General features: G+C 46.8%; 1 protein-coding gene across 1 annotated transcript in view; it reads left to right on the top strand.

Annotated features, from left to right (window-relative positions):
- Positions 1 to 21,199, top strand: part of GPC4 (glypican 4) — a 67,813-nt gene that overhangs the window by 34,698 nt on the left and 11,916 nt on the right. Inside the window, 1 exon segment of the mRNA XM_075720645.1 lies at positions 11,430 to 11,821. Coding sequence (XP_075576760.1) covers positions 11,430 to 11,821 — 392 coding nt within the window.

Raw genomic sequence — 21,199 nt, 5'->3', positions numbered from 1 at the left:
AGCCTTGACATTCAGGTCCGAGAGGAGAAGCAAACCCGTGCTGCCTCCGTTATGTGCTTGACCTTTGCAGCAGTTGCCGCTGCAAAAGGACAGTCGAAGTGGCGGCATGTCCTTTGGGTGGAGGCTGTGATGCCCCGTGGCTTTTGGAGCGTTTGCATCAGCTGTTGCTGGAGCGCTCTGTGCCGTTGGAACTGTTGCCAGAATTGCTCTGATCTGACACCAAAGCTGTACAGAAATGTATTATCTCCTCTTAATCGGAACAAGCTGATGATTATCCGTCCCCGAAGGGCTGACCAGAAGTCATTTTGGCTCCTAATGTGTAATGTGACAGCATCTGATCCTCCTGCGTGTGTTCGGTTTGCAGACACTGGGAGAAGACTGGAGCTTTGAAGTCCCATATCTTATATATCCTGTCTAAATATTTGCTTACAGTACAGCTCTGTATGTTCCTGGGGGTCTCTCCTGTTGTAATTTAAACAACTATTCCAATCCCAGTGTGGCAGTAAGGGCTGTATTTTCAGCAGTAAGGGAAATGCTTTTTTAACAAAATAAATAATACTTTGGGAGTTGTCAGATTCCCCATTACTAGATGTTTTTAAGGTGAAGATTTGCTGTTTTTTCTGGTGTACATGACCTCAGATACACGTTTATGGGCTTCATTGAGAAATTAGTGGGTGAGATTCTCTGGCCATGTAAGTGTCTCCCTCTGTGACAATGACAGCTGTGGGAAAGCCACAAAGCTGTGCAACTGTGATGACATCTCATGCCACAGAAGTGGTTATAGCAGTCAGGGCTTTAAAAAAAAAAAACCAGTTTGGGGGGAAATGGGGTGTTTAAAATCTCCTTTGCCTTGTCTCATCTTCACCAGTTAGTGCCCTCCCATTCCTTCTCTCGGGGAATAATAACATTAGTAGGATTAATGGTGACATTAAGACTGCATAAATGCTTGGTCCCATTTATTAAACTCGAACTTTCACCTCTTTTGCCCTTTCGGGCTGAAGTTTTCCATGCCGGGGTCTGTGCTAGCCAAGCAATGCTTTGGGGAAATTGCTCAGCTGTTGAGGAACTGGAGCTGGGACAGGACATAGCCCATAACTCTTCTTCAGTGTTTCCGCTATTCTCTTGCTTCCTAGATAAGATGTTCTTAGTTTTTTCTTATTAAAGACACCTCCTGAATCTCTCTGAAGATGTAACTGTTGTGCCAGGCCTTTTCTGGGGGAGAAATTATTTTTTTCTTTTTTTTTTTTTTTTTTTTAAATATGCTGGTTGCAGAGTGATTAGGGCAGGCAGAGCCCCAAGCCCCCGTCAGCAGAGGGGCTGCTGAGCCTCTGCCCTGTGGGGCTGAGCCCAGCAAGCGGCTGCATGTTCTCCTGCCCCTGCATTTCACGAGCACCTTTGCTGTTGCACTTAAACCAAGTCTTGTCCCTTTCTTCTGCATGCTCTGGATTTAGGGAAGGCGAGGAAGCTTCTGCAACCCTTGTTGTACAGGGATGATACGTACAGGAGACAAACATGAGATGGTCCGTCCCTGGACGGGGCTGGCAGTTTGGTATTCCCAATGCCCAAGGGACAGAAGGATTTGTACGAAACGGCACAGCCCGAGCCACCATCTGGGAAGCTATTAAATGCCAAGAGTCTCATTTCCGATCCACTCCCCATGACTTTTCCATTAGCAATTAAGATAAAACAAATACAGAAGCGTAAAACAAAACCCTTTGGGACAATGAGCAGGAAGAAACCAAACCCAGGCAGCAAGAGCCAGCCAGGGGTCCCCAAGATCATGGTGCATGCACCCCTCTGCTGCATGGGTCTGGGCGGAGGGCCTGGAGAAGGACCCCTGTCTGTGGGCTCTGTGTCTGTGTTGGCCAAAGTTGCCACAGGTGTAAAGCGTGGTCGTGGCCTGCATCTTTGAAGCATCCCAGGGTGCCCTTGATTTTCTAGTGCGAGCCCTGTGTTATTCCTGGGTGCACGAATTACTTCCAATAATTGGGTTGTGGCTAAGTCCGAGTGACTAGCTGGGGAGGAGGCATTGGCCAAATACCTTCCAAACTGCTGAAACTGGGGGAAAAATACCTGTAATCTTGTTTCTGAAGTTAGATTTTGTTGTTCAGATAACCCTTGGCTTCCAGCCACTGTCTGCAGGTAGGAGTTAGCAGGGAGGTGTGCTGGGACAGCAGGACGTGTGGCTGGGAAGTATTAATAATCGGGAATGACACAGGAGGGATGAGGGAAAGCTTTTGGTGGTCTCTGCAGCTCCAAGCAATGTGGAGGCAAACAGTGAAAGATGAGCCCCGCAGGTGCCCAGCCCACCGCTCCTATAGTTAGAATTTGGCAGACCATCGGGGCGCTCCGCCTTACCAAAATAACTGCCCTTTGGGGACCTTCATCTTGCATTAACTCTTTTATTGGAAACTGCCTGCAAGAGCAGAGACCCGGGGCCTCATGCTGCTCGTGTGCCAGGGTCCCCCATATCCGTGGCACCCAGGACTGTGGGGCTTGGCGCGCGTATCTCTGCAGGAGGCAGCTCCGGGTGTTGTGGCACAGCAGGAGTGCTGAGAGTAGAGACCTGGTGGACCTTTGGTGCTTGATGTGCCAGAGCCGCGTGGTGTTTGTGCTTCTGAATAAATCTGTGTGGCGGAGAGAGCTCTACCATTACAACCCATCCTCTGGCGAGTGCGCCCATGACGACTGCATCATTAACATACAAAGAATACAGTGGTTTTGTCTATCTGCTGCCACCCATGTCTAGATGAAGGCACAGCCTTGTTCTTTCCTCTCCAGAAAGGGGTGGCACCAAGCCTTATACCAGTGAGGGCAGAAAACAGTGGGAAGGTCCCTCAAATTTTGCAGAGGCAGCGGTTGCTGAGAGCCGGTCCTTCAGACTTTGTTTCAGACCTGGTTTTGCCTGGGGTAGGGATGGAGTGTTTTAGGAGAAGCAGGAGGGAGCAACCACCAGCACACTTCCTTTAGAAAATCCCACTTGTGGGCTTTTGTTTGTGCTTTCCCACTCACTGCAACAATAATGAAACCAATTGTCTGCTGTCTCTGCTGTCTGTACAGTGGAAGTTTTGTTTATTCTTTGTTTTCTTTTAACTGACTCCTCTCCATCTGGAGATTTTTAAGAAGGTACATAAACCACTGTGATCTTTAGTCTTGTTTGTTGAGAAGGGTGATGCTCCTCTGACAGTGGGGGACCAGACCTCTGTTTTGGGAGGCTCAGGAAGATCCTGAGGTCAAGACATCCCAGAAGGAGCAGATCTCAAAGGGGGGAGGCTCCTGCCCTGTAGGTTGGGCGGGGGGAAGAGAGACTAGATTTTGTAACTGAGCAAAGATTTCAGCAATGGGCAAAACCACTTTGTGTATGGACTTGGAGGGATCAAGCAGTCTTCTGCCATCTCAGGTCCAAGCAGTTCTGCTGTTAAGATCACAGGTAAACTGCTCTTACCCTTTTGTTTTTTTTCCAAAAGCAAAGATGCGGTCAGCACACTTTATACTTGGCTACAGGAAACGTGCCTGGTGCTCTCTGGTCACTAATTGCTGTCAACCAGTCAATGAGCTATTGTTTGTCTGTTTAAAATTAACTCTCTCTTCCTCCTTCCTGCACAGAGGAGCCACCTAGCCTTTGTGCGGGCTCTCATGACTTGCGTAGTCTTGGGAGCTGCTCCCCTGGATGCCCGTTGAGTGGTGGTGGTTGGGGGGTCTCATGGTGGGCTTGGGGGTGTGATATTCCACCGATGCAGAGCTGGAGCTATTTTGTTAGGATTAAATGTACTGTAATGTCTTAGCGTCCAGCTGTTTGCGCGGTGGATGAACAAATACGAGAGGTGGCCCTAGCTGGATGAGCTCTCCATGCAAATATAACAAGATGAGGGGAGCTGAGGTAACGGGAACAAGAAAGCCATCCCCGCTGCTCAGCAGCACGAGTCCTCCTTAAGCTCTTCAACAGCAGTCGTAGGAAGGGAGGCTTGGAAAAAATACGTCTGTGTGAAATACCTTAGTGAGTGTCCCAGAAAGCTGATCTGAATGGGGCTATGCGGGAGGCAACCTGAAGGAAATGGCTTTCAGGTTGTGCAGGTGATGTTTGCTGTTTGGTGTAGGAAGTTGGTGGGTTGGTACCAAATGGACTGGGTCAGCAGGCTAAAGCAGCTGAGAAATAATAGATGTGTTTGAAAGGTCAGTTGAGATTGAGGAATGGGTGCGGTGGAAATTAGATGGGGAGGGGAGTTGGAGGTAAGAGCAAGCAAATGGAGGGAAAAGAAGAAGCAGTAGTTGGACGTTGAGTTGTGGTCATGGGCAGGAGGATGGAAGAGCTGGGAATGAAGGACCTGCTGCTCAGGGAGGAGGCAGCGTGGGAGCAGCAGGAGAAACCTGCTATAGCTGACCCAGAACGGGACACGTGAGCAGTGACGGTCCCTGGAAATGGGGACGAGGAGGCTGTGAAGGCTGGGCTTGTCCTGCTGTGTGGGATGTGGCAAAGTGGGATGGACCAAGACGGGACCGAGGGCATTTCTGCTGTTGTTGCTTCCTTAATTCATGGGATGACTGTTACGTGCAGCAGGATGTGGTGTGCTGCTATTTGTTTCTTGAATCATAGACAGCAATCTCCATACTGTTTTCTCCCCCTCCTTCATTGCTTCTTACTGTTTTAATGAGCTCAGTCTCAGTGTGATGGCGGTGATCTTGTGCTGTGTTTCAGCTTCTTCCCTGCTCCCGGGGTGCAGATGAAGATTATGTTCTTGAGCCCTCAAGAAATGAGACGTTCTAGAAATCCTGGGGTTTGGTGGTTGTTTTTTCTCCTATGAGGCTGCAGCCCAGTTGTTGTTATTGTCTTGAAACCTTTCACTAATCAAGCAAAGTTTTTGGGGAGATGTTGTTGGGCCTCCCGCTCTCCAAGGTTCACATGTCAGGGCTGTTGCTGGGACACTGGCATGATTTAAGCCTGTACTTCTTCAAACTCCGCGGAAGAGTTCTTCCCGTGTCAGTAAGTGCTAACACATGTTTAAAAACAGGGCAGAGAAACAGCTTGTGGATTTGCCCTGCCCTTCCTGAGTTCGTATTCAATAAATGTGTTAACACTATGTATTCATCAGTTTCTCAACACTTCAGGAAAAAGGTTGTTAAGCTATGGTTTGTTTTTCCTTGGTGGAAATTACAAATGCAGTATATGCAATAAAGGAAGTGAAGGTGTATTAAAAGTAATGAGGCACATTTAGGGAAAAAAAAAATCTCTTCCTTTGGAGTCGGTGGCATGGCTACGGATGGCTTCACCTTCGAGGTGAAAAGAGCTGTGAAACATTCATCTCTTTTCCTCCAAATTCCTTTTATCTGTCTGGACTGGATTTTGCTTCACATGGTAGGAGCAGCTGCAGGGTGGAGTTTGCATCCACAGATGCACCTCTGCAAAGGCGCTGGGGCCGTGCCGGCGCTGGCCCCTCCGCGGCACAGCCTTCAGGGCCACGGCTTAGGCAAGAGTGTTTGTCTGGGAATCCATCTTGCTGTTGCGGACATTTTATGAGTAAACCATTTTATGAGAAAATACAATTAATCTCTTTGTGGCAGTGTTCTCCTGTACACACTAGAAAGCATAATTGTCTATACAGACAAGCAAATTAAAGGTTTTGGTAAGACAGACGGTCCTTAATTAATCATAATCTGGACTACATATTAAGAGTATACCCGAAAAGCTGGGTGGCAAATTATCTGAAACTAATTAATTGTGCCCATAAAAATTCAGCATGTTCCCTCTGCGTGCTTGCGCCTGGTTTTATTTGTTTTTTAAGGTGTGTTGAGTAATTGCATGTCTACCTGGTATCTCTTTGTTAATTTGGAAACCTCAGACAGAATCAGGCCAACTGAAAACATAGCTCTAAACTAAGCAAACCTGGTGCATGGGAAATGTAGGATGTCCAGCAGCCTTTGGATGCAGAAAGGTGCATGGTAGCCCTGATCTCCTTTTGGAAGGACACCAGCAGACCCAAATGTGGCTGACAGATGGGCATCTGTAGAGAGCGCATTGGCTCCACGGCCTCGCTGAGCTCTTGGATAAGACTCTCCGCCTTTTTTGCACTGCAGTGAAGGCTTTCTCTGCTCCAAAAACTGTGGATTTTTGGTGCTGAGCCCTGGGTTGCTCATGGTTTGACTCTTTGCAGTTGCTGGAAGAGAAGCAAGCAGGGTGCCGTGGAGCGCCGTGCTTCTCCCTGGGAACTTATTCTCTGAAATAAATGCATATCATTCCTGAGGATCAGAAGATTCAAGGCAAAACTTTGCACTCCTATGGTGGTCGGCTCTGGGTTCAGCCCTGAGGACTCCCTGCCTGGGGCGTGGCTGGAGAAGCAGAGGACACCGCTGCTTCGGTCCTGCTTTGGGGCAAACGGTGCCGGTGGTGGCCGGAGGCAGCTTAGGCCACGCAGTTTTGCTGCTTCGTCCGTCACCAGCATTCACAGGGAAATACCAAACCTGCCTGTGGGTGAAGGGGAACGTGCCCCTTTGATGTGTTCCATCTAATTTCCAGGAGCTGCCTTTGATTTAGGTGGGACTGTGCCCTACAGCAGCAGGCTCTCCTCATCAAAAGCCCCCTTGTATGAAAATCCCACTCTTCATGTATCTGAAAATGTTAGCACAAGGAATAGGAAAATGTTGCATCCTTTCTTACTTAAAAAAAGGATATTTTCAGGTGAGACCTATGAATCCAAGATCAAAAAAAATATTGGGTACAAAAATCCAAGGAAGTGGATGTATTGTCTGGAGGTGGGATTTGCCCTGTGGCTCGCAGTGGTTGGAGTGATTGTATTTCTTCAAGTAGCTCATGTATCTGCAATTTGGAAGAAAGATTGTTTTGAGTTATTCTTGCAGTGGAAACTGATGTAATGTGGAAGCACCTTGGGGAGGTGTGGGGCTCTCCTGCGCTGGGTTACTGGCAGAGCTGGTCTGCCCCCAAGCTGCAAACAGGTAATACATCTTAATACCTGAAAAAAAGGAAATTGCTAAGTAACTATGGTTATGTTTTCCCACTGTGTTCTTGTATGGAAGGGTTTGTTCAAAAGCAGAGATTTCTTTTTCTTTTCCAGGACTCTTACTGCAGAAATACCAGATATGTCACATCTAGTCTTTCTTACTGTTTCATGACACCTCTAGGCTTTCCCTGAGTGTTGGGCATTGAAATTCTACCCTGAAATTCAAATGGGTTAAAAGAATAAACAGAGCCCAGAGCTGCAGATTGCCTGAATGCAGATTACTGCCTTTTCCATCTCTAAAAGTTAATTGTATTGGAAATGTCATCTTCCTTTAAGCATCAAAGTCTGTAGCTTCCACAGGATTTATTTCGCAATACAGACAAATTTTGAAGTTTCTTCTTGGTGTTAGGAAAGGTTTTGTGGCTCTGGTCCCACTGGGCAGCTCGGCTGCGCTCTGCGGACGGCAGCGCTGGTACCCTTGCCCCTGCACTCGTCCTCCTGAGCATCACCCAGAGCGACAAGATGACTTTGCATCAGCAGGGCTTGGCTGAGATGGGTCGAGGTAGTAAAATGTGGACTTGCTCCCGATTCAGGTTGGACCAGAGCTGGCTGAGCCACGTTAGCCCAGCGCCTTGTCTGTGGTCGGTCCTCTCTGTGTAACCTAGCCATCTCTCCATGTCCTGCTCTTAGCTAGGAGAACCGGGGAGACCTTTAAGCCACGTGCTGCTCCCGCGGGGCAATTTGTGAAGCCCTTCCCAGCATTGTGTGTGTGCTTACTCCTGTTTGTCGACAGAGGGGCCAGCCCTTGTTCTGGGAGTTTAAACAAGATAACTGGTAGGGAAAAGAGAGCCTGCCGTCCCTCCGGATAGCAGCATCTCGGAGAGCACCGGCAAAGTATGATTTGTCGTCTGTGAAAAATGTTTGCGTTTGACAGCTTTTCACAGGAAGCCTGTCAGAGTGATAATTTAATGAGTACAGATTGCTTGCAACACAGCTGTAAAACGTGCTTTTACAGTGCTGTAAAATAAGCAACCGAGGCCGTTGTGTGTTTGCTTTGTTTGAGAACAAGTCAACTTCTAATACAAATGAAAGGTGGTCATTTATTTTACCCAGCAAACAGTCAAGACATAAGAGAGGAACCTGCCATTTTTCTTCTTGTGGTGGCAAGGTTAATGCTGGGTTACGTTGGTGTTTGCCTAATCAGCTTGTTGCTGTGAAGGGGAGAATTAGTATCTAATAAGATGTAGGGAGTTACTAGTCAGATTAGCATTTAAGTCATAAAAAGGACTTTTGGGCTTTCTTCTCTTTGTTGCAGACGTCTATGCCCATGGTTTGCATAAAGAAAAGCTTAATGTTTCTTGCTCTGCCCAAGCTGATTTCTTGAAGGGGAGACAGACACTGAGGATGCAGACTTGTAGTATGCCAACAGCTAGAGTAAATCATTGTGTGTATATACACACACCCACCCACACACACCCCACACACATTTTTTTTACATATATATATATGAAAAAAATTTAATCCCTGCTCCTGACCAAGTTGAGTGCTAATGCAACAGCTGTGCGTTGCGTGGAGGAAGACATCAGCTGGCTGCCATGCATGTCCTGCCACTGGGTCTGTCCCTGCTTGCTGGCATAGGGTGGCCCCTCATCCCTAGTGCCGTGCTCGGCATCCCTCCTCCTCACCTTCCCAACCTCATCCCCACCCCAGGAGCCTCGAGGTGCCAGCAAAGGCCACCCATGGGCCAAGCCACTGGTGCCAGTCACCAGGGCGTCCCGTCCGGCACGGTTCGGGGATGCAGGTGCGTGCTGGCAGGGAAGCCTTGCGGGGCAGGAGGGTGGGTGCTGACTCGGGGCTGCAGACACACAGCCTCCTCTGTCCTTCTCCCCTTCTTACTTGGAAAATGGCACTTGCGAACGGCTGTTTTCTGCCTGTGAAAACGCCGGCTGACGCTCGAACCAGAAACGACAGGTTTGCACGTACGTGGTGCCTCCTTCAGCGGTGTTGTGTTGGGGTTTTAGAAGTGGCTGGTTTTGGTGGGAAGTTTTCATTTCCTTTATTTACCTTCCTTTTGGGCAAGGAAAAGCTGCTGGATGGAAGTCTGCATGTGCAGCACAGGTATTTGCTACTAATTAGGTTGCTTTTTGGTTTTTTGCAGGTTAATTAATGAACATACCTTGTTCTAGCCCACATGAAAAATTGCTAAGAGATGAAGTGCTCTAAAGCCTGGATACAGTTTATTCAACTTCCACTTTGGAGTGTAACCAATAAAATGAGTTTGGGCAGGAGAATAAATTGGTTATGATAATATGGAAGTATTACTTGAGATAACTTTCCTGGCTTAAAACATTACTTCCGGTTCCTTTAGACTGGTGGTTGGAAATATTTAATAGATTTCCCATCAATATAATCTCAAAATCTTAATTGTTTTTGAAGAGTTTGCTGATGCATCTGCCAGCTCTTGTGCCTGGCATGGAAGCATTTAAATAAACAACTTATTGGTGATACTGAAAGGTCTGAGCAAAGGAAGGAAGTGAGCCTTCAAAATGATTAAGTGAATTAGAAATTAATATACACCAAGCTAATCTCTATAGTGTAAACTCAACAGAAAAAAATCTTCCTGGAGAGGAAATGCCAGTCATGGGAATGAAAGTGGAGGTTCCTGCTGATACTGGACAGAGGACGTGTCGGGTGTTTGAAATCAATCTCTTCTTCCCTGGATCATTTCTCTTGTGCTCCTAAGAGGCTGCATTATATACAGCCATGTCAGGCCCCGAGCCCCATGACTTTGTTCATCAGGAACTCGAAGAACGTTTCAGTTTTTCCAGAAAATGTTTTCTGTGTTAGGCTTTGTTTGTACTGGAGCACTTTGAAGACGAAAATCTGAACTTCAGCATGCTTGTAGTACGTTTTAACAAGGTTTAAATTCACACTGGGCCAAAATATTCCCCTCTCCCCCTCCTTCTAACAACTTCTGGCTCTAAACATTACTCCTTTGAGGATTAAAAAAACCACAGAGGCATGTTTTATTAAAAAGTATTTATTGAATATGAGTCACAGAAAGGCAGAGGTCAGAACCCTCAATTGCTGGTGGCATGCATAAAATAATACGCTTCCTCGGCTGCACTGTGCGTGGTGGTGGAGAGGCTGCGCCCGTGCCCCGGGGTGCCGGCGTCCCCCGCGGGGTTGGAGCACATGGGCGGCAGCCCGGCGCGAGCACCGCCGGCATGTGATGGTTTGTCCCGGTGGCACCTACCCTTGCTCTCCTTAGCTCCTTCCCAAGGCCACTCAATGTGGAGTTTTGCTCCAAAATGGTCCAAATGCATTTGGTTTAATGGAACCCTTACCTATTTTTTATTTTAATTGAACTCATCTACACCAAATCTCCAAGGCAAAGACTTTGCAGTAGGGTGGTCTTTGCTTAGACCCATGTGCCAAGGCTTTGGTGGCACTGTCTCGGCAGGGGATATTCTTTAAACTGACCTGGCAGATGCATCTCATGTGCCAAACATTGTCAGGTCAGCTCGTTGCCGGAATCAGAGACGTATGTGGCACTGCCAAGATGCGGTGACGGCGCTTCGGCAGCGGCTGCTCTCTGGCACCGGGCTGTCTGGTGCTCTGGGAGGGTGAAGCAAAGTGGGGATTTGCTTTTAGAAAGTGATAAAACCCAAGGGCCCCCGTCTGCCCGCTGTCATCTGAAAAATCTCTTTGTCGTTCTTGTGCCAAGTGATTAGCCCTTGGATTTTGAGCAAATTCTGGCTCAATTGTGGGGTTTTTTTGTACTTGCACAAACATCTGAAGCCCCGTCTGCAATTGGGACCAATTAGGTAATTAGAGACAAGCCCTGCCCCAGAGCTGACAAACTTGCAAGACGGGAGAAAGAACCTGCAGGTAGATTTTTGGGTATGTTTTTAAAATGTATTAAAATTTGTTAATTTTTGTGGCTGGTTTATGATCATTCCAGAAAATGAATTGACAGTAACTGAAAAGAAAGACCCATTTGTGCAAAAAGTCTGTTTAACAAAAAAAAAAAAAAAGAAAACCTTTTTTCTTTTTTGCTTTCCAATAGTCTTGTGCTTTGAAATTGCATCTTTTAAGACAGCTGAACGGTAACATAAGAAACTGGCCTTTTTTTTGGTGGTTTGGTTTTTTTGGGGTGGTTTGGTTTTTTTTTTTCTTTTTCATTTTGATGACTTTTGTCATGGTATTCAGATTTGCATCAAAAGAGATTTCACTCATGCAAGTCTTTGGATCCAGAGAGAGGTTGCGGGGGGTTGGTTTATGAAGAGTAATCAAGAATTTTGAGATAGGTAAATTGTTTGAAAATTTTTAGGGAGTCCTTTAACTTTCCGTTTCATTTGGGTGATGGTTTTATTGTGCTGAATTTTCCAGTTAAGCAATGGCAGTGGTTGTAGAAGTGTGCGAACACACAACCCAGTGCTGATGTTTACCATGGCTTCTCTTCCTCTTTTCTAGAGTTCTTCAAAGAACTTCTCGAAAACGCCGAGAAGTCACTGAATGACATGTTCGTGCGGACGTACGGCCGTTTGTACATGCAGAACTCGGAGCTGTTCAAGGACCTCTTCGTGGAGCTGAAGCGGTACTACGTGGGTGGCAATGTCAACCTGGAGGAGATGCTCAATGAGTTCTGGGCGCGCTTGCTGGAGCGCATGTTCCGGCTGGTCAACCCCCAGTACCACTTCACGGACGAGTACCTCGAGTGCGTCAGCAAGTACACCGAGCAGCTGAAACCCTTCGGGGACGTGCCACGGAAGCTCAAGCTACAAGTGACGCGAGCGTTCGTGGCTGCCCGCACCTTCGCACAGGGCCTCGCCGTCGCGAGGGATGTCGTGAGCAAAGTGTCTGCGGTGAGCCCCGTCTCATGATTATTCCCATGTCCCACAGACCCATGATAGGTAGCGTCTTTCCCTGTTGTCCTGATTAGGTACCTAAAGGCGTTGCTGGTGGTTGAGCGCAGGTAGAACCAAATTCTGTCTATGTAGGCTGTGCCCTTGTGTGGTAGAGTCACGTTCTGGGGACACCACCAGCCAGTGCTGCAGCCCAGTAGCAGGGATGTTCCCCAGGTTGATGCTGTCCTCCTGTCTAGGGAACAGCAACAAGCAGGAAATTAAATATCTTCTGCAGTGGAAATAACCATGTTTGCTTGTGTAATGGCTGTGTATTCTTCTTAATATTGCCTTCAAATTACAGCGAGTCATGGATGCTGTGAGCACCTATTATGGAGCAGCTGATGATTGGCTCCTTGCTCCCAGGCCTGGGGAGAGGCTGTTAGCATGAGCAAACAGTACTTTTATGATAACAGTAAGCTGGAGCCATATGCACAGGCCAGGAGGCAGTTGTACTTGGTGCCACGCACGCAGCGTGAGTTAGACCTCAGACTTCTATGGTAAAGTCACTTTTTTGGGGGGTCAAGCAGATGTGATGTGTTGGTCATTTAAATGTTTACCTCCCTCTTCTTATAAACCACTTTGGAGTGGTTTGTGGGGTGACTTTTTTTTTTTTTTGACATGAGATTTGTCTGTAACAGTCCGAGTTGTATGGTATAGGGAACAGGTGTAGTCAATAATCACCTTAAAGTGATTGTGTGAGATAACAAATATTAGTGATTTCCTTTTAACAAACTCAGCTCATTTCCTGCGGGCTACAGAAGATTTAATATAATCATTTAATTGGGCAGAGAGAGGTTTACTTTCTCTCTACCTGGTTGCTGAGTAATAAAACGCCAGGCTGAAAGGGCAGGCAGTTTGAATCACCCTAAGTGCCACGAAAGAGAAAACAAAAAAATAGTAGTAAACCAGAAAAGAATAGCTGTTCAGGTACTCTTAGAAGCAAAATGCCATTTCGGAGGTAGCACAAGCAGCATCGTTAAGTGAGGTAATCACTCAAATTGCTTTGGCTTACGGGGATAATATTAAAATACTGTCTCTCTGGAAAGAAAAAAAACCAATCTGCTTCCACGTTAATTTTTCTTGAAGAGAAATGAGAAAAACAGCCTGCGATAAGCCTGCATGTGTGCGATAGGGCAGAGAATATTAGCAAGGGAAGAGTTGCCGTACTAATATATCCAGGCTCCAGGAGCAAGTTGTAAGTTAGCAGTGGCAGGTTTAGGTCCTTGGACACCTTGAGTCTCCATTTAATAGTGATGACTCTCGCGTGAGATGTGTCTGCCTGCTGCTGGTTGAGGATGGGTGTTGTGGAGCTCCATGGGTGACATGTGGGGACACTCTTACAAGACCACAAAATCCTCCAGCCTCGGGGATGCTGTCCTGTGGTGGGAGGGAGGGTTGGTCCTGGATGAGGCCAAGCATTGTGTCTCCATGTCAGGTCACTGGCCAAGCCTGCCAACCTCTTGGTTGGGGTTTCAAATTTGGTGACTTTTTTCTGGCTGTGTAGCATTGTGGTAGATACTGTGGTCAGAACGAAAGGGAAAAAGGGTTTTCACTGCTGGAGAGTGTGGATGAAGTATTCAGGTGGGAGGTCCATCTGCTAAGCCCCAGTACAGTTTTTGGGAATGTGCAATCACTTGATAGGCAGTAAATGTGCATGGATGAGGGATCATGTTTATGCTCCATCTGCTCAGAATTCATCAAAATGTCTCCAGACTTGACACAGGACCACGAGGGCTATGGTCCCCGCATCTGTTATGAATCAGAGTTGTGAACCTGAGGTGGCGTCGTGATTTCTCTTTCCTTTTTGAAGATCCTCGAGTGTAGAGTTGCCTTCAACTCTAGAATTAATTGCCTAAGTGTGGAAGGTTACCCAGAGACCCACTCAGCTGCAAAAATAGCTCACGTGCCATGGACGATCACAATTACCACAGTTTCCACTTCAGTTTCACAAGTTGCACTGGAAATCCTGCAACAGATTGACTTTTTGAAGTGGTAGCAAAAGTTGCTGCTGCTTGAACACGTAAGGTTTAGTTGCAGCAGTAGAAGGAATAATAATCTTTTCTATAGCGTTTTAATCTCATTCAGTGGAAATCTAACCTCACGTTTCTGCTAGACACAATGCGAAATTCTATATGTGAGTTTAAAAGCTGATGTTTTTATGCCTGCTGCTTTGCGGTTGCGTTTTGGGGCTTCCCACATTACATATAGATTAGCCTGGCTTTGCTGAGCTCTATATAATGACTCTATTGACTTTGCTTCTTTATTATTTTTACGCAGGAGTTGTAGGGGGATGAGTGCTTATACCAGGATTAACTTGAGGGATAAGTCTTCTATTCTTCTTTATGAAAAAATGTCCAAAGTAATGCAAATTAGTTTTACTTTTAATGTGTTTTGTAACAAGCAAGTTAAAAATGTTTAATTGAAAATCCTCAGGAGGAGAAATACAAACTACTGCAAGACCCAGCTGCTTTGTACTTTCCCGGGCTGCTATCAGGAGAGCAAAGAGCACTTTACAGTAGAACAACCTTGATGGCTTTTTAATGATCCTATATGTTTTTTACATCTTCGCTAGGGAGGTGCATTTAGAAAGGTATTGTTCTTATGTGAGTTTGGGAGGAAAGGGGGAAAAGAAGAGAGAATATTGAAAAGCTGCAAGTATGCTTGATTTCTGAGTCAGTATGCTAGGAAATAACTTTAATTCAGCATTGGATGGATCAGAAGCCGTGTGCTGCTGCCCAAACACACAACAGAGAGAAAGCACAGACTTTTTAAAAATTGTGTCTAAAAAACCACAATTTGATGCTCAAGTCTTCACCCTTCAAATTCCCTCCTTTGGATCCCAAAAGTACAAAATTCTCCAGATCCGTCCTGAACAGTAGATCCTAGAAGAAAACCCAGGATGCCATTTCTGCCTGCTAGAGACGTGTCCTGCACCTAAGGTGGGCTGCGAGGGGCTGGGGGCCTCCAGCACTTCCCTCTGTCGCCTGCTGACGCTTGGTGCTTTCTCTCTGACCTTCCTGCCCTCGCCTTCGGGAGATGGAAATCTGCCCATCCCCTAATCGCTCACTTGCTGCTTAGCCCTCGACAAGCACTAAAATCAGCTGGGTTAAATTGCTGCCAGCAGTGACACTTCCTGCCCCAGCCAGGGGCGGGAAAAAGGAGCAAATACAAGCCAGAGCCCAGAGTGACTGAAAAAGGGTGAGAACCTGCAACTGGGCAGTTCCCAAGCTGCAGAGATGTTCCCTTAATTAGTAACCCACAGCCTGGTCAAGGGTCATGACACCTTTGAGGGCAAAATGCCCAGGGGCTTGTTGGGTGCAGGTCAACTACAGGTATGGGATGGAGCTCGCCATTGTGGGAGGAGGAGTAGAAGAAGCCATTGTGGGAGGAGGAGAAGAAGCTGAAATCAAGGACTGAGCCTCCTGACAGCGTTTTGTAGGGTCAGGAGGAGCCTGCTTGAGCCAGAGGCTGGGAGGGGAGGTCTGACTGGAGGTCAGCAGTGGAGGGGTGTGAAGGATGAAGCATGCAGCCATGCAATATCGAATCCCTGCGTTTGTGTCACCGTCTCTCTGCAGAGCTGCTGATGGGGATGTGCGGGTGGGACCTCCTGCAGTTGCAGTGGTGGTTTTCTACAGCCCCCCAGGAGATTTATGCTGAGGAACTGTTGTTTTGGGGTTCTTTTACCACTTTTCCCTCTTGCACTTGTGTCCAGTCATTTGAGGAACTGCTGGGAGCTCTGGAGGCTCCTAAATCACCTCTTCAACAAGCATTCCTGTGCCGAAAGCCACACAAGGTGCACCTGCCACCAAAGCAGCTGGGCTGCTGCAAAGGGGCTTCCAGCCCATCCTTGGGAACCCTGGGAAAGGCAGCAGCTTCAAAGTTGTATGCAAGAAAGGGTGTTTTAATTTGGAAGCACAGATACGAGCCATATCAAATAATGTACAGTTTCATGAGGCATACACCTACCTCCTCATCTGCTGTCCTCAAGAGACATTAACAGCTGAGAGGAAGCTGCTGGAGATGTTTGTGGTGGGTGGAGGAGGCTCAGCTTCCTTGGTGTCGGCATTTCTTCCCTAATGAAGTGTGATGATAGCAGCCGAGGAGGGAATTTTCTTCAAACCGTTTATGGAAGAGAATTGTGGAGGGGGCAGGTGATCGCATTCCCACAGCCGCTCCAAAGCTGGAGTGAGAGCCCGGTGGGTTTTTAACCCCCTTTGGTCTGAGCTGCCTCATCTCTAAGTAGGCACCCATGGAGCACAAGGTGAAGCGCTGAACCTGCATAAGCCAACCTACCGCTGGCCTGCGTGAGCTCCCTCACCTCCAGCTGCATCTCCTGAACCACGGCTCCTGCCCTTTTCAGCATGGATGCAGCATGTGGGCCAGACATTAGCTTAGGAGAAGCAGTGATAAAAATAATTAAAACACTGAATAAGATTTAAGGCCTGTATCATCAAAACTATTAGGGCATTGAGCTCCTATTTCAGTAAATGTTGTGCCCCTCATAATTACCATTTGAGGATCTAACAGTTTAGTCAGAGAGCAAAGGTCCAGTCTCCCTTTGTGTGGTCTTTGCCCTTGGTTTGACTTAAGGGGAATGTGCCCTTAATCATTTTTCAGGTAGAAGTTCATGTTACTGTATCCAGCGAAGCTGGACACCCTTTGGGTAAGAGCAAACCCTCCCAGGGAAGTGACAGAAATGAAACGTGTTCCTTGCATGCATTGAAAGAAGATGGGGGACAGATGCTGCTGCTTCATGGGCAACTGAGAACCAGCCAGAAGAGCCAAGGAGCCTTTTTAGTGTTGCACAGGGGCCTCTGAAGAAGCAGTGCTGTACAGGCAGCAAGTTGGAAGCTGAGGGGCCAGACCGAGGGACCGTCGTGCACAAGGACGTTGCTTTCCATGTGCCAAGGGCAAACATCAATGCAGAAAACAATACCAAGCCCTTCTCCACATCAAAGATGACCCTGAGAAGACCTGCCAAGAATGTGGCTGCATCTGCCTCAGCTCCAGCCATCTGAGGGTCTGCGCTAGGCATAGCCTTCAAAGCATGCTCAAGCAGCAATCATCACGGATTTAATGTGCTGAGAGCGCTCATGGATGCGGCTGTGCGTTTTGGAGCTGGTGGCATCATACAGGAGCGTTTCAGTCCACTGTTTCTTTTCTTTACTTTTTCTTCCTTTGCCTCCCCTCAGACTGTGGTTCTGCTGCTAATTTTGAAAATAATATGAGGGATAACTAAGGAAGTGTTTGGGTGTAGCTGCCAAGATAAATGTTCTTGCTGTTTTGCTCATTAAAGCCAACAGCACGCTCCTAATTATCTGCAGTGTCTCTGGGTCCAGGAGAGGCAGGTGCTTTGGAGAACAAGCTTTGTTTGAAAGGCGTGTTGGTCCTGAGGACACCAAGAGCCAGAGATGCTGACCCTGGCGTCGCTCTGTAAGCATTTAGTGGAAGAGGCGTCTCCTTGGCACCGAGGTTCCCTCTGCCCAGTGTGGGCTGGAGGTGCCGGCAGGGAAGAAGAGCACACGGGGCTCCCTTTTTGACACGTTAAGACTGAGCAGGTTGAGTGAAACAGCAATGTGATTCTCAGGAGCTCTGCTGTTCCTCTCTGGCACTGTCACATCTGGGGAGGGGCAAAAGCAAGCTATAAGTAGGGAATCGAGTGTAAATGTACTCTTCCACTTTTCCTTGCACAGAGGTGACTGTAACCAGCAAGATAAAACAGCAGTAGACATCGCCACAGGCAGCGAATACTGACAAGGCACAGAGCTGTGCCGTTCCCAAGTATCGCTTCTAAATGTGCTCCCTTGTGCAAGACCTCGGAGGCCCAAATCTGTGGTTGAACCAGATGCTTTCTAAATTATTCATGTGCTAGCACTGGGCCAGCAAAATTGGTTAAATGCATAGTTAATTCCAAAACGTTTTCGTTGGAATATTTGGGGTGGGGAAGCAAACCAAGAGCTGCCCGAGTGATCTTCTGCTTCACAGTGAGCTGAATGTCTGGACCGGCATGTGCCAAGATGATGCTCTTGCACAACACTGAGGGAAGGAAGAAATGATGCAAGTAAGGTTGTGTTGGTCCCAAAAATTGACAACACTCTGCTTGTCTAAATTGGCTGCTCACCTGGAGCGAGCAGTCCTTCAGTCAGCTTTGGAGTTAGTTTTTGAAGTCGTGAAATCATCTTTCCATGTCACTGAGAAGTTACTCCTTCGGTCTTCTTTATCCAGTATTGCCCTAATTCAGTTTTTTGCAAAGAAAACACAGTATAAATCAAGAGTAATTTCACTGCATTTATTTTCAAATTGTTGAACTTCTATGTTTTCTGGTGGCTGTGCTGCTGGCATGGCAACGCTGTTGTTGTGCAAGCTTGGAAAATAAGAAAGCCTGAGTTATCAGTGTTGTTATAAATAGTTATTAAAGCTGACAGGATTTTAAATGTTGTTATTAACATTCTTAATGTTAACTTGAGGGTAGAGTGAGAGAATAAAATGTGGCTCTGGCTGTCTGACAGCTGGTGAGAGCTCTCCACAGGACCATCCATGGCTGGAGCTCTGTCATCCTTCCTCAGCCATTCCTTGCCTTGGGAAGGAGGGGAAAAAGAAACTGGTGCTTCTCTGAACTTTATCTGCTTGCGCAGATTGTTTTTTCTTTAGTTTTGGTGGCTTTGTGGTAGGCTGTTAACAAGGCATTTCACTTGATAGGTGTGTGCTTTAACGGTGAAGTTTCTACCAGATGTACTCATCCAGATGCAATTGCTGATGAGTTGGAAAAGGCTAAGGACATAGGGCAAACAGTTTCCCTTATGTGAGACTCTGAAATGGGATGGATATGACCAGGTACCAACAAAAACCAGATTTTATTTTACCAAGAGCATGTCATTTTTACAAGAAAGTGATTGTGTCTTCACCAGTAAATGTAAGTTGAGGTACCTCAACATATATGACGTGAAACGTTTGGATTAAGCCCAGAACTGTTTGCTTTTCACTTAATTTTTGTGGATTGTGTGCAAATCTGTGTTTTTAAGTAAGTTTGATACGAATGTGAAGATTAGTGCCAAAACACATCTGTTAGCAGCTTTTAATCTTCACGTTTGACAAAGCGTATAGACATGGACAAATTGTAATTTACATGATGAAACCGCAGGGTGATGGATCGCTGCAGTGGCGTGGAACGCCATGGAAAGGAAATAAATTTTACAAGATAAAAGCAAGGGATTGGAGTGCATTTACTTCTATTATAAGCTTTTACAAGGTATGTGCACTACAGCATTACTACTACCTGGACTCAGATCTACTAAGAGTAAATCCTCTTCAGCAAATAAAGCTTTCTTTGGGACTCTGCTTTATTAGAAAGGAGATTATTTGGTTTTTGAGGGTCATTCTAGAGTAGAGTCTGAATGAACTTCAGTTGCTTTCCAAGATAAACACAACCCCAGAACAAAGCATATCTGGGTTTACTGTTACATACAATGGTGTTTTAAGAGCTTGCACCTGGCGTGGCAGAGCGAATGTTAAAAGCTTGTGAAGAATTGCCAGTGCAACATATGGCACAGCCCACTGACAGATCCAGAGTTGGTCTGGACTGGGTATGGGCCTCTTGCCAGGGGTTAAGGTTCTTGTTGCAGCGATATGCAGCAGTTAAGCGTTTATCACTGTTGTAACGAGGCGTAATTGCTCATAATCTTCCCCGAAACTCTCTCTTAGAGCTGATCTCTGCTTGTGCCTTCCTGTTGCTTTCTGACATCATAAATGCCAGATCTGGACTGACAAATTTCCCCTTTGTCTTCCTCTTCATCTGCAACTATATTGCAAACTAACAGCTTCCCTGTGGGTTACCTCCCTCAGTAGTTCGGGTCCAGTTTTGCAGTCACTGCAGGCTGGGGTTTGTCTTTTCATCGCCACGTTTGCTCAGCTTTGTGTAGGGCTCAGAGCTGTAAACCTACGTAGGGAAGGAAGCAAAACCCCATTTGCTTTTAAAGTCATTCCGGGTCTTTGTTCAAAGGACGTAATCCAAGTGACCATCCCATGTCGTCTACCATGGAACGCGGGAAAGCGGCTTCAGTTTCCTCTGCATCTGCTGGGATTCATAAAGATCAACCCCTATGAAATATCAAAGCAGGGTGGATGCTGCAGGATTGCAGCCCTGAGGGGCGAGCCGGGAACCTAAGATGGGAAGGTGCCTCCTGGGTCACTGCTGTGCGGGTGATTTTTTTGCAATGCACTGCCATGCACTCCTTTACATAAAGCTGCAGCTTTCCATGATAGGGCTGGGGAAGTCTCCTGCTCCTCCTCCCACTTCCAACTGCTCTAGCACCTGGCTGGTGCTATCAACCTTTTCCTAATTTTCTTCCTGAGGAGGATGCAGAGCACTTCTTTGAGGACCAGCAGTGCTAGGGTGGCCGGGATCTGCTGATAAGCCTCAGGACTAGGCGTGGAGGTCCTGGCACCTACCGCCAAGTGTCATGGGAAGAGATTTTTAGCAGAGAAAGTACTGAACTACTAAACTGGGGCATCCTTCAGAGTTCTGTCTCTGGGTGTTAGATGTTGTTTAGTTCCTTCTTCCCCCCTGCAACTTTTTTGTTATGCAAGGACTGCACCATCTGGATGGCAGATGATACCTTTACATTTGTCTGTTTTCAGTTTTCCTACTATAAATCATCTGAGTTAGCTGCTTTCTGTTGCTTGAGCTCTTCCCAGTGTTTGAACTAGCTCTGCTTTAAAGCCACGCTGCCCCAATAGGGAGCTTTCTGCTGGGGCTCCCGCTCCTGCTGTGCCTTCCAAATATATATATACATATATATGTATATATGCTCTGAAGCGTCTGAATCAGATTCCCCCACCACCGCAAACAGCTTTCTACATCGAGTCTCCTTTTGCTCAGCCAAACAGGCTCCTTGTGGACAAGAGGGGTGAAGATGACAAAGGAGGGGTAAACTGATGTCTGAATGAACATTGCTGGCCAGCCAAAATCTAGCACCGAGCTCCATCAGCCACAGAAAATTGTCCTGTCTTTCTACCTAGTTTCCTTGCCCATTGAAGAGAAACCGTGGTCTTTCTGGAGTTGATGGGAAGACAAGAGATTTTCATCTATCATCTCTTTTCGTAAGAAAAGAAGGTTTAAAAATTTGCTGATGTTATTAGCAAAGCCAGCCTGATTACATAGTGGGTTTTTTTGTTGTCCAGTTTGTTTTTGTTAAAGTCTGTTGCCTCCTAGTTTCACGTGGTGCTAAGTAGTTTTTGCACCAGCAGATCATGTTCAGTTTCTCCATAGCCCTCATGCTGTGATGGGCTTTGCAACAGTATGGTCCTCAGCGCACATGTGGTACCAGGCCTTCCTTG

Source organism: Pelecanus crispus, chromosome 13, assembly GCF_030463565.1.
Source record: "Pelecanus crispus isolate bPelCri1 chromosome 13, bPelCri1.pri, whole genome shotgun sequence".
Lineage (NCBI taxonomy): Eukaryota > Metazoa > Chordata > Aves > Pelecaniformes > Pelecanidae > Pelecanus > Pelecanus crispus.
This window is presented reverse-complemented; position numbering and strand designations above follow the sequence as displayed.